Raw genomic sequence first — 14,892 nt, 5'->3', positions numbered from 1 at the left:
TTCTTTTAGGAATATTTGATAGTTTGACCACAACATGTGACCCCTGATGCAACCTGGTTTGGGAGAAACATGCTAAATATCGTGGTGAAGCTTGTAGTATCTCAATTGTTTAAACAACCAATCAACCACTAGATATCTACATATGCAAGAATAGGTGCTTGAACGGAGGAAAAAGCCTCAAATGAACCGCTAGGGTACTCCTTATGTTAACGAATCAACTTTAGGGAGACCTGCGGAATCATCACTGGCAAAAACCCTCCTGACTATTTATTTTACAGCTCTTCAATTCTCTAGTTGAAACACTTTAATGTAATTATGGAGAAACCTAGAATTCCAGCTGGCCAGTCATTCATTGAAGCTCTTTCAGCTACCACAGCCTGTTCTGAAAAAAAGCAACACATCAGTTATCTTGTACCGTCTTGCCAACATAACCACCCCGGTCTTCCAAGCAGTCTCATACTTGCTTTACTGGATCTGTGCTCTCGCATCTCACAGGACTAACAAAAATGGTGCATGTTTTTAAATCCTGATGATGTCACATGCCAACTGATAAGCCCCTCCCCTACCTCCTCTGATAGGTCAACGTCACAAAGATCCTATTGGTTCAGAAAAATTGGTTCCATTCGACTCTGATGTTGAGTCCAAAGGGCTGGGTTGTCTTCAGACGATGAATCCACCTTTGTTCTTGTTGTAAAAGTGCCAGCTTTTTATCTCCCCCCATAGTACGCCATATCATCTGCTGCAATACCACACGTCTCAACGATTCAAATGTATGTTCCTTTGTCTCGCAATGTGCGGCAAGTGGTGCCGTGATCTTCTTCAGATCGATATTGCTTCTATGTTCAATAAGCCTTATTGACAACTTCCGTGATGTTTGAGGCTTTTTCGTCCGTTCAAGCACCTATTCTTGCATATCTAGTGGGTGATTGGGAGAAACATGGCCATGTCAGGTGTTGGGTTTTTAATAAACTTTTTATTATGGACTCCTGTTGCTATTTTCTGTTAACCTTGCTGAATTTATAGCATCAGCCTCTTTCTGTATTGTGAAAATCCAAAAATGAACCACAAATTTCTTAACTGAGTATATCTCTAGCAACTGTCAAAAAATACAGTTTATTAAGCGCTTGATATACCGCTCAGAAAGCAGACCATCAGAGCGGTTTACATCTTAAATCTATAAACGATCAGAGCATATAAGATAGTATCATCTGTTGGTAACAATGGCACTTTTTAGCCACATACATTAATTTTCCAAAGACAAAATTTATCTTTGAAAATCAAGTCTGCATAAGTATACACACCTCTGGGCCTGCTTTTTGTGCAGGTACTTTTCCCATGAAAAATTATCCCCCGAATTCTCTATAGCATGCCTAGCATTCCATGTCGAAATCTAAGTGTATTCCATAACAACGCACATAACTTAATTGGCTTAATAAGCTAATCAGCATTGATCACAGCACTTAATAAGCAATAATGAGCACTAATTGGCAATTAGAATTTACACACACAACTTGCGAAGTGTATTCTGTAATGAACTGTGCCTAAATTCTAAAGTATGCAGTTCAAAAGGAGTGTGATTATAGGTGGGGAAATAGGCATTTTGTTGGCATTCTAAAATTTACGTGCGTAGTTATAGAATCTACACGCAAGGATTTATGCCACATTTTTGTTAGTGTAAATGAAGGCGCATAGTTTTAGGCACTAGGATATCAACTGAATGTATTCTGTATGCCACGCCTAAATATAGGCACCCCTTATAGAATACGCTTAGGCAGAAATGTTTTCCATGCAGATTTTCTAGACGCCATATATAGAATCTGGCCCTATATACATAATTTTGGAAATCCAAAAGTATTCATCTAGATCAGGGGCTCTCAACCCAGTCCTCAGGACACACCTAGCCAGCACTGCCTCCATTGTATGTCAGTCTATCTCATGCATAGTCATTATGGGTATCCTGAAAATCTGACTGGCTAGATGTGTTCCAAGGACTGGGTTGAGAACCACTGATCTAGATGTACTCTCTACCAACCCTGCTCTGAGGAATTCTTTCCTGAAAAGTACAGTTTGGCATTTGTGTAAGTGCTAGGTATTTCTCAGAAAAAAAAAACCCTTTTTTAATATATGGGAGTTCCTTTGAAAATTGCTCCCTCTACTTTCAGGTTGAATTAAACAATTTAGTAAGAATGTTTTGTGATTTTTCTTTTTTTTTTTTGCTTTTGTCAGCATCGGGTTCACACCATTGTCACCGCAGATGTGGTCATCGTAATGAGACGAGGGAACATTTTAGAATATGACACCCCAGAGAATCTACTAACACAAGAAGATGGCATCTTTGCATCTTTTGTTCGGGCTGATATGTGAAGAATTATGAAATGCCATGCAATACTTTTGTAACATTTTCCTAAACAAATCTTACATATATATATATTTTATTCTTTATCATGCCATTCAGTCAACCAGCTTCTTATTTTCTCTTTGCACCTAATATTTAGTTAACAGTGCTTTTAATGCTAAATCAATAAAATAAATCACTATAATATAATATAGGTCCATACATCTCTGCATGTATACATCGCTGAAACTACATTCTCCATTTATTTCTCACACTGTAAGAAACTTCTTTTGTCATTTGTATGTTTATAAAGCTGATGAGCATTGTTTAGTTTATACTTGTTACTTCAGAAAAGGACTTCCTGGCAAGTTAAGGGCATATGGACACTGGGACATATTTTAGAACAAAAGTGGGCAATGACTTTTCTGTTCCTACATTCAAGATACAGGTTAATAAACTTACAAAGCTATTAATGGCTGCAGCGTTGTCTTTTTATCATTGCAATAGGCCTTGACCATTTATAAATGGATGATTAACAGCTTGTATGTCTCTCACGTGCTGAAATATTAATTTATTGTAAACTGGTTCTAGTTTCTATAAACTACTAACATAGGCATTTGCACTTTTGCCTCCTCTTTCTAATCTTTTTATACTCCCCTTTTAGCTCAGATGAAATAACTCACACAACAAGGTAATGGCAAAACAGGCCACAACTTTATTCACTACATCTGTAACATTAATACAACTTCAGAACTTCATCCCATCTATTGTAGCCACATATTTTGGAAAACTCCCATAATTTTAAATACATAACGCCAGCTATACAGCAGTTTTGACAGAGCTGACCTTACATACTCATGTCTGTTAATTTGGGAGCCACAAATGTATACATTCAATTCCAGACTACTGCCAACTGTGTCAAACTCACCCCCACTCACCAACCCCCTACCTAGCAACTAGAAGGGAAGGAGACTAAAATTAACCCAAATCCCACCCAAAACACTTCTCAGACCCTCACTCTACATTCCCCTCAGTTCTCAAAGCTTCTCCCAACCCTCTTCTTGCACTCAAAACCCGCTCCCTCTAATTCACCCCTGCCCTATATAGATTTTAGCTGAACATGAGTAGGCTCAAGCTCTGCCAAATTATGAGCCCCTTGCCTATCCTTATCAGCTTCCGGAACTTCTAACAGAGACATTCCACACCTTCTCCTCCTCTTTGAAAGCTCCTTATATTCCCCTTTCAGCCCAGAATAAATCATTCACACAATAAGATAGTGGCAAAACAGGTTATACATTTATTCACTGCATCCATAACCACTGTTCCCTCTAAGCTGAGCAGGAGTTCTCCAACTGCATTGCTGCCAGTCGGGGCTTCAATATTGTGTTTTTAATCACTAGGGACAGACAAGTTCCCTGGAATCCTACAGAGCTTGCCTGTCCCTCACTATTGAAAATGTGATAGTGAAACAGCACCCCCCCCCCCCCCACCTCCCCACTGACAAGGACTGTAGGTGAAGGTCTCCCAGTCAGCATAGAGCAGGGGTTCTCATCCCAGTTCTCAGGACACACTTCACTGGTCAGGTTTTCAGAATACCCACAATGAATATGCATGAGATAGATTTGCATAAAATGGAGATAGTGAATGCAAATTTATCTCATGCATGTTCATTGTCGGTATCCTGAAAACCTTACTGCCTAGGTGTGTCCTGAGGACTGGGTTGAGGACCCCTGGCTTAGAGGGAACAGTGTCCATAACATTAATACAACTTCAGAACTTCATTCCACTACCCAGTTGGCTTCAGCTCAGGACTACATGGTGACATCCTAACCCTATTTTTCAGAAGATCCAGTCTCAAAGTGGCCATTTATTTTGAAAAACTTTCATACTTTTAAATACATACTGTAACTCCAGCGGCTACATGGTGGCATCACCCATGCTCACCTTATACACTCATACCTGTCAATCTGGGAGCCACAAAGGAATGCAATTAATTTAAAAAAACTTCAAACTACCACCAAAAACAGGGACTGCTACAAGAATGTCCTCAATTCCTCCTAACAGATCATGAAATGTACTAAGGAATATATCCTGTCCTATATCTGATAAATCAACCCCTTCAGGCCAATACAAACCAGCACAATCGCTAGAAATCAAGTAATGCATAAATCAAGCCCTCCTAAAAGAATTACAAACTTAGCCACCTCAGTGTTGACCATCTTCATGATCTTCTCTACCGCCTTGGATGTCAAAGCATTCCTCCATGCATGTCTACGTAAAATCAGGGACCAAATCAGAACTTAGCAGCAAAATAACAATTATCATCAAATCACATTTTATGTGGTGAATCAAATCAATTACATTGCCATATCAATATACAGTGTGAAGTCAAGGAATGCTGAGTTTGGAAAAGAAGATGTAACAGCTGATATTGTATTCTCCAGAGTCCAAGCCTCTGCTGTCTCCAACTGTTGCCATGTTGAAGAAAGCATGGTGTCATTTGTTAGCATATATAATGTGCCTATCTGTTTCTGATGCTGTAGAATGTTGGGAGCCTAAATTGAGCACAGTTTTGAATCAACTGCCTCCTTTAAAGGAGTGGTTTATTAATAGGCTTACTAATGCCTTAATAGCCAGCAGCAACACAACAGTTATTAGCTGGGTTCCACTTCAAAGTGAATGATAAAAATAGCTGATAATAAAATTAAGCATGTCAGGTTTTAGTCATCACACAGATACTGCAGTCTAGATAAACTAAGAGCATCGGGAAGCCCTTACCCACTTTCTAGAAATAGGAGGAAAGGAAGAACGCTGTTCTATTTTACTATTTTTACTGGCCTGGCATCCAACTAATTTACCAAAGGCTGAGAAAAGGAACCCTCACACATCACCATAACAGTACCCTGGCAGATCCCAGAGGACACCAGCTTATCTCCAGCCATCAGGAGACTCACCATCTACAGAGTCCCAGATACAAAAGAGATCATCAAAGATATGTGAGTGTGCTTCCCTTATTATAATTAGCACTGCTGTTATATGTATTTAGGAGTAGTGATGTGATCTGTGAACAACAATCAAAGTTCTCTGTGGGGTTAAGGAGATTGTCTACATTGAGGAGTTGCAGCTTCTGTGCTGAATAAATGGCTCTGAAATTTATCTGAAGTAAATTCAGTAAACAAGAAGTGGTTCAGAGCACATCTAGTTTGTGTTCTCAGTTATTCAAGAAGGAGGGTGTGTGAACTGTGTGTGACCTGTAACAGCCCCTTTTGGCCTCCTGGAGAGGTTTCCAGTCCCAGTTCATACCCCAGAAAACAAATATGTACCTGGCCCCTGAAGAAAACATTAGGCGACTGCCTAGAGTGACCCCATAGTGCCCAGGGCCTACCCTTTAATGCTTCTTCTCCATCTGGCACATCTCCTGCCTTCATTTCCTTCTTCCACCTTGCTTGAATGCTACTTTGCAAGATTCCTTGTTTCAGTCCCTTTCAGATGAGGTTACCAGTTTTCCAATCTTATAATTCTTGATGACTTTAATTGCCACCCTTATCTCTGATCTCAATCTTTTACAGCATGTCCCTTTTCCCAATCCTAAAGCTGACCCACACTTTACCTGGTTCTTACCAGGTGTTGAGACCCTCTTGGCCTATCTAACTTTTCCTCCTTACCCATCGCTTGGTCCGACCATTTTCTTATTCTTTTCTATTTATCTGTTCCTCTCAATCGCACCATCTCTGTAACTACACCACTGTTTCCTCTAAGCTGAGTGGGAGTTTTCCAACTGCACTGCTGCCAGTAGGAGGTTATATTTGTGTTTTCATTTTCAAGGGACAGGTAGGTTCCCTGAAGACCTGCAGAGCTTGCCTGTCCCTCACTATTTAAAATGTGATAGTGAAGCAGCATCCCCCACTGGCACGACTGTAGGTGGAGGACTCCCTCTCAGCTTAAAGGAGTTTGATTGTCTAGATTTGTAATAAGAGGATATATTATTTAATGTAACTTGATGTGTTTTTTTGGGTTGGTTATTGTGTTTGAATCTAAGATTAGAACTAGTTTAATGGTTACAACATCATATCTTATCCCTATTTGTAATGATTATAGGGATGTTGTACTGTATTTCTAGGGCTCCCGTTTGCATGCCTAGTAATCATAAACATAGTAACAAGTAATAGAACAAGAATATAGCATGTGATAGAAATGACATGGTTAACTCAGAGTAACTTGATGTGACACTCGAAGCGACACACAAAAGGATGTGCCCCTTTGACATGCCCCTTCAGAGCAATGCCTGAGGTACAATGCCTCGGAAGTAGGCTGCCTCTTGTAGATACTGCTTTCTGGTGTCACAAACTGCCCGTGTGGTTTGAATGGTGGCATGATTAATTGCAGATGTTGACAGAAGAAAGCCTTCCCAAGTGTAGACTTACTGTGAGTGCAGCAGTTCAGTCACTCTGATGTAAGCAGAACCTTGGAAGTACTGCTTGCTGGTGTCACAAACCACTCACACAATTTGAATGGTGGTGTAAGTGATTGCAGATGATGACAGAAGAAAGCCTTCTCCAAGAGTAGGCTTACTGTGAGTGCAGGAGTTCAGCTGCTCTGATGTAAGTAGAGCCTCGGAAGTAGGCTGCCTCCTATGAATACTGCTTGCTGGCATCACAACACCCCCCCCCCCCCCCCCCCCACGGTTTGAATGATAGTGTGATTGATTGCAGATGATGACAGAAGAAAGCCTTCCCCAAGTGTAGACTTATTAGGAATGCAGGAGTTCAGCCACTCTGATGTAACTAGAGCCTCGGAAGGAGGCTCCCTCTTGTGGATACTGCTTGCTGGCATCACAAACCGCCGATGCGGTTTGGATGGTGGTGTAAATGATTGCAGAAGATGACAGAAGAAAGCCTTCCCCAAGTATAGGCTTATTGTGAGTAATTTAGGACTGAACTATAGATTGTATGTGGATGATTTACAGGGTTTTTTTTTTTTTTTTTTTTACAATCAAGACTATATTAGCACAGCCCTATATAGCAACAAGGCCATAACAAGTGAATCAATTTCAACTGAATGTGGGTAAAGTGGTAGGGTAGCCATGTTAGTTCACTTTTAAAGGTAATAAATAGAAATAAAACAAAACAAAGAAATGAAAATAAGATGATGCCTTTTTTTACTGGACTAGTAATATATTTTTTGATGAGCTTTCAAAGGCAACCCTTCTTCAGATCAGAAATTCAGAAATGAGCAAATGATGACACATGTCAGAATATATCTGTGAAACATAAAACATTCCAATGACAGTCTCATGGGGAAGGTAGGGGTGGGTGGGGAGGGGAGTGAGAAATAGGGAGAGATGGATGGGTGATCAGAGAGTGACAAAGCAGTATAACTTTATGGTTTGTAATGGGATGGGAAACCCAGATTTTGTTAAGTCCTGTCTGGTTGGTATCAAACTATTTCATCATTTTAACTTCAAAGGTTTTACATTCCTGGATGGGTTTGAAATGTCCTTTTAGCTTTCTTACCATAAAGTCATTAGTGCAGTGCTGTGGTCTGGCAAAATGTTGTCCTAGAAAGGTGTCACTCTGGTTAGCACTACTACTACTACTACTACTTAACATTTCTAGAGCGCTACTAGGGTTACGCAGCGCTGTATAAATTAATAACTAAGGACTATAGTTTCTGATGTGGTGTCTGTGTAGATTCAATCTCGTCTTAAGCATTTGGTCTGTCTCTCCAACATGCTTTTGTGTATTGAATAATATACATTACATTTAAAAAAAGAGCATGTATAGGATCCCTGTATGCTGAATGTCTTTCCCATGTGAGTTTGCAGCATGATATCTTTATTTTTTATTTTATTTATTTTGACATTTATACCCCACAATATACAATAGACTATTCCTTCAATACTGGTGGAAGAGAACAATCAATGACAGAGGTGTTAACATTTACTTTTAGAAAATGGTACAGGATTAAAGGACAGTGGACAACTTCACATTTGTTAACATTTACTGTAAGGACACGGTACAGGATTAAAGGTCAATGTACAATTTCATATCTAGACACGGCATTATGATGGTTTGGTGTAGAAGAAGAATCTTAGGTGTATTGTGGTTCATTTATGTGGTTTCTTCATAGAAGTAATTTTTGAAGAAGAAAGTTTTTAGATGTTTTCGGAATTTAAAGTAGTTGTTCATTCTTCTTATATCTTTTGGTAGTGAGTTCCAGATTTCAGTACCTAGGAAGTTAAAGCTGGCTGCATTCGTGTTTTTGTATTTTATGCCTTGACAGTGTGGGAAATGAAGATTCAGAAAATGATGCAAACTTATGGTAGCATTTTATAGTGGGAGGTTGATTAAGTTTGTCATGCAGTCCGGTGCTAAACCATAGATTATTCTGTAGACCAGAGAGCTTAGTTTAAAGGCTATCTGCACTTTGATTGGGAGCCAATAAAGATCTTTCATCAATGGGTATGCCCTGCCAAATTTTAATTTGCTGTATACAAGTCTTGCAGCAGTGTTCTGTGCTGTTTGTAATTTTTTGAGGAGTGAGTCTTTACAACCTGCGAATACTCCATTCTCCGAGGACAAGCAGGCTGCTTGTTCTCACTGATGGGGTGACGTCCACGGCAGCCCCTCCAATCGGAAACTTCACTAGCAAAGTCCTTTGCTAGCCCTCGCGCGCCCGCGCGCACCGCGCATGCGCGGCCGTCTTCCCGCCCGAAACCGGCTCGAGCCGGCCAGTCTTCTTTTGTCCGCACTCGGTACGGTCGTGTTTTCGCCGTGTCGAGCCCCGGAAAGTCGACCTCGCGCGTCCAATTTGTTTTGAACGTGTTTTTTTCCTTCGGGAAAGCTTTGTCCTAGTCGGGAAGTGCTCTGGAAACCCCCCGCCGGGTTTCGTGTAAATCCTCCCCGTACTTCCAGCTTTTTTGCCCCGGTAAGTTTTCTTTCGTCGTCGGGGTAGGCCTCTTTTCGGCCTCGGTCGAGATTTTTTCTCCCTCTAAATTTGGTGCTTCAAATTTCGCCATTTCGGCTTTTGATTTCGCCGGCGTGATTTTTCCGCCCATGACATCGAAGCCTTCCAGCGGCTTCAAGAAGTGCACCCAGTGCGCCAGGGTTATCTCGCTCACTGATCGACACTCGTCGTGTCTTCAGTGTCTGGGGGCCGAGCACCGCCCTCAGAACTGCAGTCTGTGTTCCCTGCTTCAAAGGCGGACTCAGGTAGCGAGACTAGCCCAGTGGAACGTGTTGTTCTCGGGCTCTTCGTCGGCATCGGCACCGGGATCTTCGAGTGCATCGACGTCGTCAGCGTCCAGACCTTCTTCCTCGGCCGCCCCTGCATCGAGTGCATCGAGGCATCGGGCCTCTGCATCGGCGCCGAGACATCGGATAGCTGCATCGACGTCGGTGGTACCAGGACCTCGTCTGCTGATGTCGTCGGACGGTGGTGCATCGGGTGGAGTGCAGGTGAGGGCTGTCCATTCCCCTGCTGGTGGCGGTGAGCCCTCGGGTGGGTCTCCGCCTACCCTGAGGGCTCCTGCGGTACAGCCCCCCCGAGATCGACCTTCTTCAGTCTCGGCCCCCGAGGAAGCGACGGATGGATTCGACGTCCTCCTCGTCGGTGCCGGGGAGCTCCGGTGACATGCTTCGGAAGAAATCGAAGAAGCATCGACACCGGTCTCCTCCCCGTGTCGGCACCGAGAGCTCTGGGTCGCCGAGGGATTCGGCACCCAGCAGGCATCGGCACCGAGAGGACCGCTCACCCTCTGTTCAGGAGGTGTCGATGCGCTCCGCTCTGGACAGCCCGGAACAGCCTCCACGCCCGGAACAGGTACTGACGTCGACGCCTGCATCGACCTCTCAGCCTTTCTCTGCAGCCGCTCTAAACGAGAGCCTCCGGGCCGTTCTCCCAGAGATTCTGGGAGAGCTGTTGCGCCCTACCCCTCCGGTACCGGCGGTGCTTGCGCCACCGGTACCGTCGAGCGTGGCGCCGGCTGGCCCATCGCCCAGGTTGAGGTCCCCGACGTCGGTACCGCGTGCGGTACCGACCGCGGCCACCTCCCAGGAAGGCTCCCCGACTACGTCGGCGGAGGGAGCTTCGCCGATGCGGGCGAGGGAGTCTACCTCTCGACGCCCCCATCGTGGACGGGGTTCCACGGAGTCGAGCAGGGCGAGGTTGCAGACACAGGTCCGTGAACTTGTGTCTGACACCGAGGGTGAGGCCTCGTGGGAGGAAGAGGAAGATCCCAGATATTCTCTGACGAGGAGTCTGAGGGTCTTCCGTCTGATCCCACTCCCTCTCCTGAGAGACAGCTTTCTCCTCCCGAGAGTCTGTCTTTTGCCTCCTTTGTCCGGGAGATGTCTACGGCCATCCCCTTCCCGGTGGTTGTGGAGGACGAGCCCAGGGCTGAAATGTTTGAGCTCCTGGACTATCCTTCTCCACCTAAGGAAGCGTCCACTGTTCCCTTGCACCATGTCCTGAAGAAGACATTGCTTGCGAACTGGACCAAGCCATTAACTAATCCCCACATTCCCAAGAAGATCGAGTCCCAGTACCGGATCCATGGGGACCCAGAGCTGATGCGCACTCAGTTGCCTCATGACTCTGGAGTTGTGGATTTGGCCCTAAAGAAGGCTAAGAGTTCTAGGGAACATGCTTCGGCGCCCCCGGGCAAGGACGCTAGAACCTTAGACTCCTTTGGGAGGAAGGCCTACCATTCCTCTATGCTCGTGTCCAAGATCCAGTCTTACCAGCTCTACACGAGCATACACATGCGGAATAATGTGCGGCAGTTGGCGGGCTTGGTTGATGCTCTTCCCCCTGAGCAAGCCAAGCCTTTTCAGGAGGTGGTCAGGCAGCTGAAGGCGTGCAGAAAATTCCTGGCCAGAGGAGTTTATGACACTTTTGATGTTGCGTCCAGGGCCGCTGCTCAAGGTGTGGTGATGCGCAGGCTCTCATGGCTGCGTGCCGCCGACCTGGAGAATAGAATCCAGCAGCGGATTGCGGACTCGCCTTGCCGTGCGGATAACATTTTTGGCGAAAAAGTCGAGCAGGTGGTAGAGTCTCTCCACCAGCGGGACACCGCATTCGACAAGTTCGCCCCGCCGGCAGCCTTCAGCTTCTACCTCTACAGGTAGACGATTTTTCGGGGGAAGGAAGACTGTTCCCTATACTTCTGGCAAGCGTAGGTACAATCCTCCTTCCCGACAGCCTGCGGCCCAGGCTAAGCCCCAGCGCGCTCGCTCTCGTCAGCAGCGTGCGAATCAGCAAGGCCCCGCGGCTCCCCAGCAAAAGCAAGGGGCGAGCTTTTGACTGGCTCCAGCAGAGCATAGCCGACATCCAAGTGTCAGTGCCGGGCGACCTGCCTGTCGGAGGGAGGTTGAAAGCTTTTCACCAAAGGTGGCCTCTCATAACCTCCGATCAGTGGGTTCTCCAAATAGTCCGGCAAGGATACACCCTCAATTTGGCCTCACAACCTCCAAATTGTCCACCGGGAGCTCAGTCCTACAGCTTCCAGCACAAGCAGGTACTTGCAGAGGAACTCTCCGCCCTTCTCAGCGCCAATGCGGTCGAGCCCGTGCCATCCGGGCAGGAAGGGCTGGGGTTCTATTCCAGGTACTTCCTTGTGGAAAAGAAAACAGGGGGGATGCGTCCCATCCTAGACCTAAGGGCCCTGAACAAATATCTCGTAAAAGAAAAGTTCAGGATGCTTTCCCTGGGCACCCTTCTCCCCATGATTCAGCAAAACGATTGGCTATGCTCTCTGGACTTGAAGGATGCCTACACACACATCCCGATACTGCCAGCTCACAGACAGTATCTGCGATTTCAGCTGGGCGCACGCCACTTCCAGTACTGTGTGCTACCCTTTGGGCTCGCCTCTGCGCCCAGGGTGTTCACAAAGTGCCTAGCTGTGGTAGCAGCGGCGCTTCGCAGGCTGGGGGTGCACGTGTTCCCATATCTCGACGATTGGCTGGTGAAGAACACATCCGAGGCAGGAGCCCTGCAGTCCATGCAGATGACTATTCGCCTCCTGGAGCTACTGGGGTTTGTGATAAATTACCCAAAGTCCCATCTTCTCCCAGTGCAGAAACTCGAATTCATCGGAGCCCTGCTGGATTCTCGGACGGCTCGCGCCTATCTCCCAGAGGCGAGGGCCAACAACTTGTTGTCCCTCGTCTCGCGGGTGCGAGCGTCCCAGCAGATCACAGCTCGGCAGATGTTGAGATTGCTGGGCCACATGGCTTCCACAGTTCATGTGACTCCCATGGCCCACCTTCACATGAGATCTGCTCAATGGACCCTAGCCTCCCAGTGGTATCAGGCCGCCGGGGGTCTAGAGGACGTGATCCACCTGTCCACGAGTTTTCTCGAATCCCTGTATTGGTGGACGATTTGCTCCAATTTGACTCTGGGACGTCCCTTCCAAATTCCTCAGCCTCAAAAAGTGCTGACCACGGATGCGTCTCTCCTGGGATGGGGAGCTCATGTCGATGGGCTTCACACCCAAGGAAGGTGGTCCCTCCAAGAAAGCGATCTACAGATCAATCTTCTGGAGTTGCGAGCGATCTGGAACGCTCTGAAGGCTTTCAGAGATCGGCTGTCCCACCAAATTATCCAAATTCAGACAGACAATCAGGTTGCCATGTACTATGTCAACAAGCAGGGGGGCACCGGATCTCGCCCCCTGTGTCAGGAAGCCGTCAGCATGTGGCTCTGGGCTCGCCGTCAAGGCATGGTGCTCCAAGCCACATATCTGGCAGGCGTAAACAACAGTCTGGCCGACAGGTTGAGCAGGATTATGCAACCTCACGAGTGGTCGCTCAATTCCCGTGTGGTGCGACAGATCTTCCAGGCGTGGGGCACCCCCTGGTGGATCTCTTCGCATCTCAAGTGAACCACAAGGTCCCTCAGTTCTGTTCCAGGCTTCAGGCCCACGGCAGACTGGCGTCGGATGCCTTCCTCCTGGATTGGGGGGAAGGTCTGCTGTATGCTTATCCTCCCATTCCTCTGGTGGGGAAGACTTTGTTGAAACTCAAGCAAGACCGAGGCACCATGATTCTGATTGCTCCCTTTTGGCCGCGTCAGATCTGGTTCCCTCTTCTTCTGGAGTTATCCTCCGAAGAACCGTGGAGATTGGAGTGTTTTCCGACCCTCATCACGCAGGACGAAGGGGCTCTTCTGCATCCCAACCTCCAGTCCCTGGCTCTCACGGCCTGGATGTTGAGGGCGTAGACTTTGCCTCTTTGGGTCTGCCAGAGGGTGTCTCCCGCATCTTGCTTGCTTCCAGGAAAGACTCCACTAAGAGAAGTTACTTCTTTCATTGGAGGAGGTTTGCCGTCTGGTGTGACAGCAAGGCCCTAGATCCTCGCTCTTGTCCTACACAGACCCTGCTTGAATACCTTCTCCACTTGTCTGAGTCTGGTCTGAAGACCAACTCCGTAAGGGTTCACCTTAGTGCAATCAGTGCATACCATTACCAAGTGGAAGGTAAGCCGATCTCAGGACAGCCTTTAGTTGTTCGCTTCATGAGAGGTTTGCTTTTGTCAAAGCCCCCTGTCAAGCCTCCTACAGTGTCATGGGATCTCAATGTCGTTCTCACCCAGCTGATGAAACCTCCTTTCGAGCCACTGAATTCCTGCCATCCGAAGTACTTGACCTGGAAGGTCATTTCTTGGTGGCAGTTACCTCGGCTCGTAGAGTCAGTGAGCTTCAGGCCCTGGTAGCCCAGGGCCCTTACACCAAATTTCATCACAACAGAGTAGTCCTCCGCACTCACCCTAAGTTTCTGCCAAAGGTTGTGTCGGAGTTCCATCTGAACCAGTCAATTGTCTTGCCAACATTCTTTCCCCGTCCTCATTCCTGCCCTGCTGAACGTCAGCTGCACACATTGGACTGCAAGAGAGCATTGGCCTTCTATCTGGAGCGGACACAGCCCCACAGACAGTCCGCCCAATTGTTTGTTTCTTTTGATCCCAACAAGAGGGGAGTGGCTGTAGGGAAACGCACCATATCCAATTGGCTAGCAGATTGCATTTCCTTCACTTACGCCCAGGCTGGGCTGGCTCTTGAGGGTCATGTCACGGCTCATAATGTTAGAGCCATGGCAGCGTCGGTAGCCCACTTGAAGTCAGCCACCATGGAGGAAATTTGCAAAGCTGCGACGTGGTCATCTGTCCACACATTCACATCTCATTACTGCCTGCAGCAGGATACCCGACGTGACAGTCGGTTCGGGCAGTCAGTTCTTCAGAACCTGTTTGGGCTTTAGGATCCAACTCCACCCCCCGAGGGCCCTGTTTGTTCTGTTCCAGGCTACACTCTCAGTTAGTTGGTAAATTTTTTAGGTCAATCTCAGTTATGTCCTCGCCGTTGCGAGGCCCAATTGACCAATGTTGTTGTTTTGAGTGAGCCTGGGGGCTAGGGATACCCCATCAGTGAGAACAAGCAGCCTGCTTGTCCTCGGAGAAAGCGAATGCTACATACCTGTAGAAGGTATTCTCCGAGGACAGCAGGCTGATTGTTCTCACAAACCCGCCCGCCTCCCCTTTGGAGTTGTGTCTTCC

General features: G+C 46.5%; 1 protein-coding gene across 1 annotated transcript in view; it reads left to right on the top strand.

Moving 5' to 3' along the window:
• The window catches only part of ABCC9 (ATP binding cassette subfamily C member 9), a 454,126-nt gene extending 451,322 nt beyond the window's left edge, over positions 1-2,804 (top strand). Inside the window, 1 exon segment of the mRNA XM_030214004.1 lies at positions 2,227-2,804. Within this exon segment, the coding sequence (XP_030069864.1) occupies positions 2,227-2,364 (138 nt within the window). The 3' untranslated portion in view covers positions 2,365-2,804.
• Positions 2,805-14,892: the final 12,088 nt, after the last annotated feature.

Source organism: Microcaecilia unicolor, chromosome 9 (genome assembly GCF_901765095.1).
Source record: "Microcaecilia unicolor chromosome 9, aMicUni1.1, whole genome shotgun sequence".
NCBI classification, from domain to species: domain Eukaryota; kingdom Metazoa; phylum Chordata; class Amphibia; order Gymnophiona; family Siphonopidae; genus Microcaecilia; species Microcaecilia unicolor.
The sequence above is the reverse complement of the archived record's forward strand: the minus strand, read 5'-3'. Positions and strand labels throughout refer to the sequence as shown.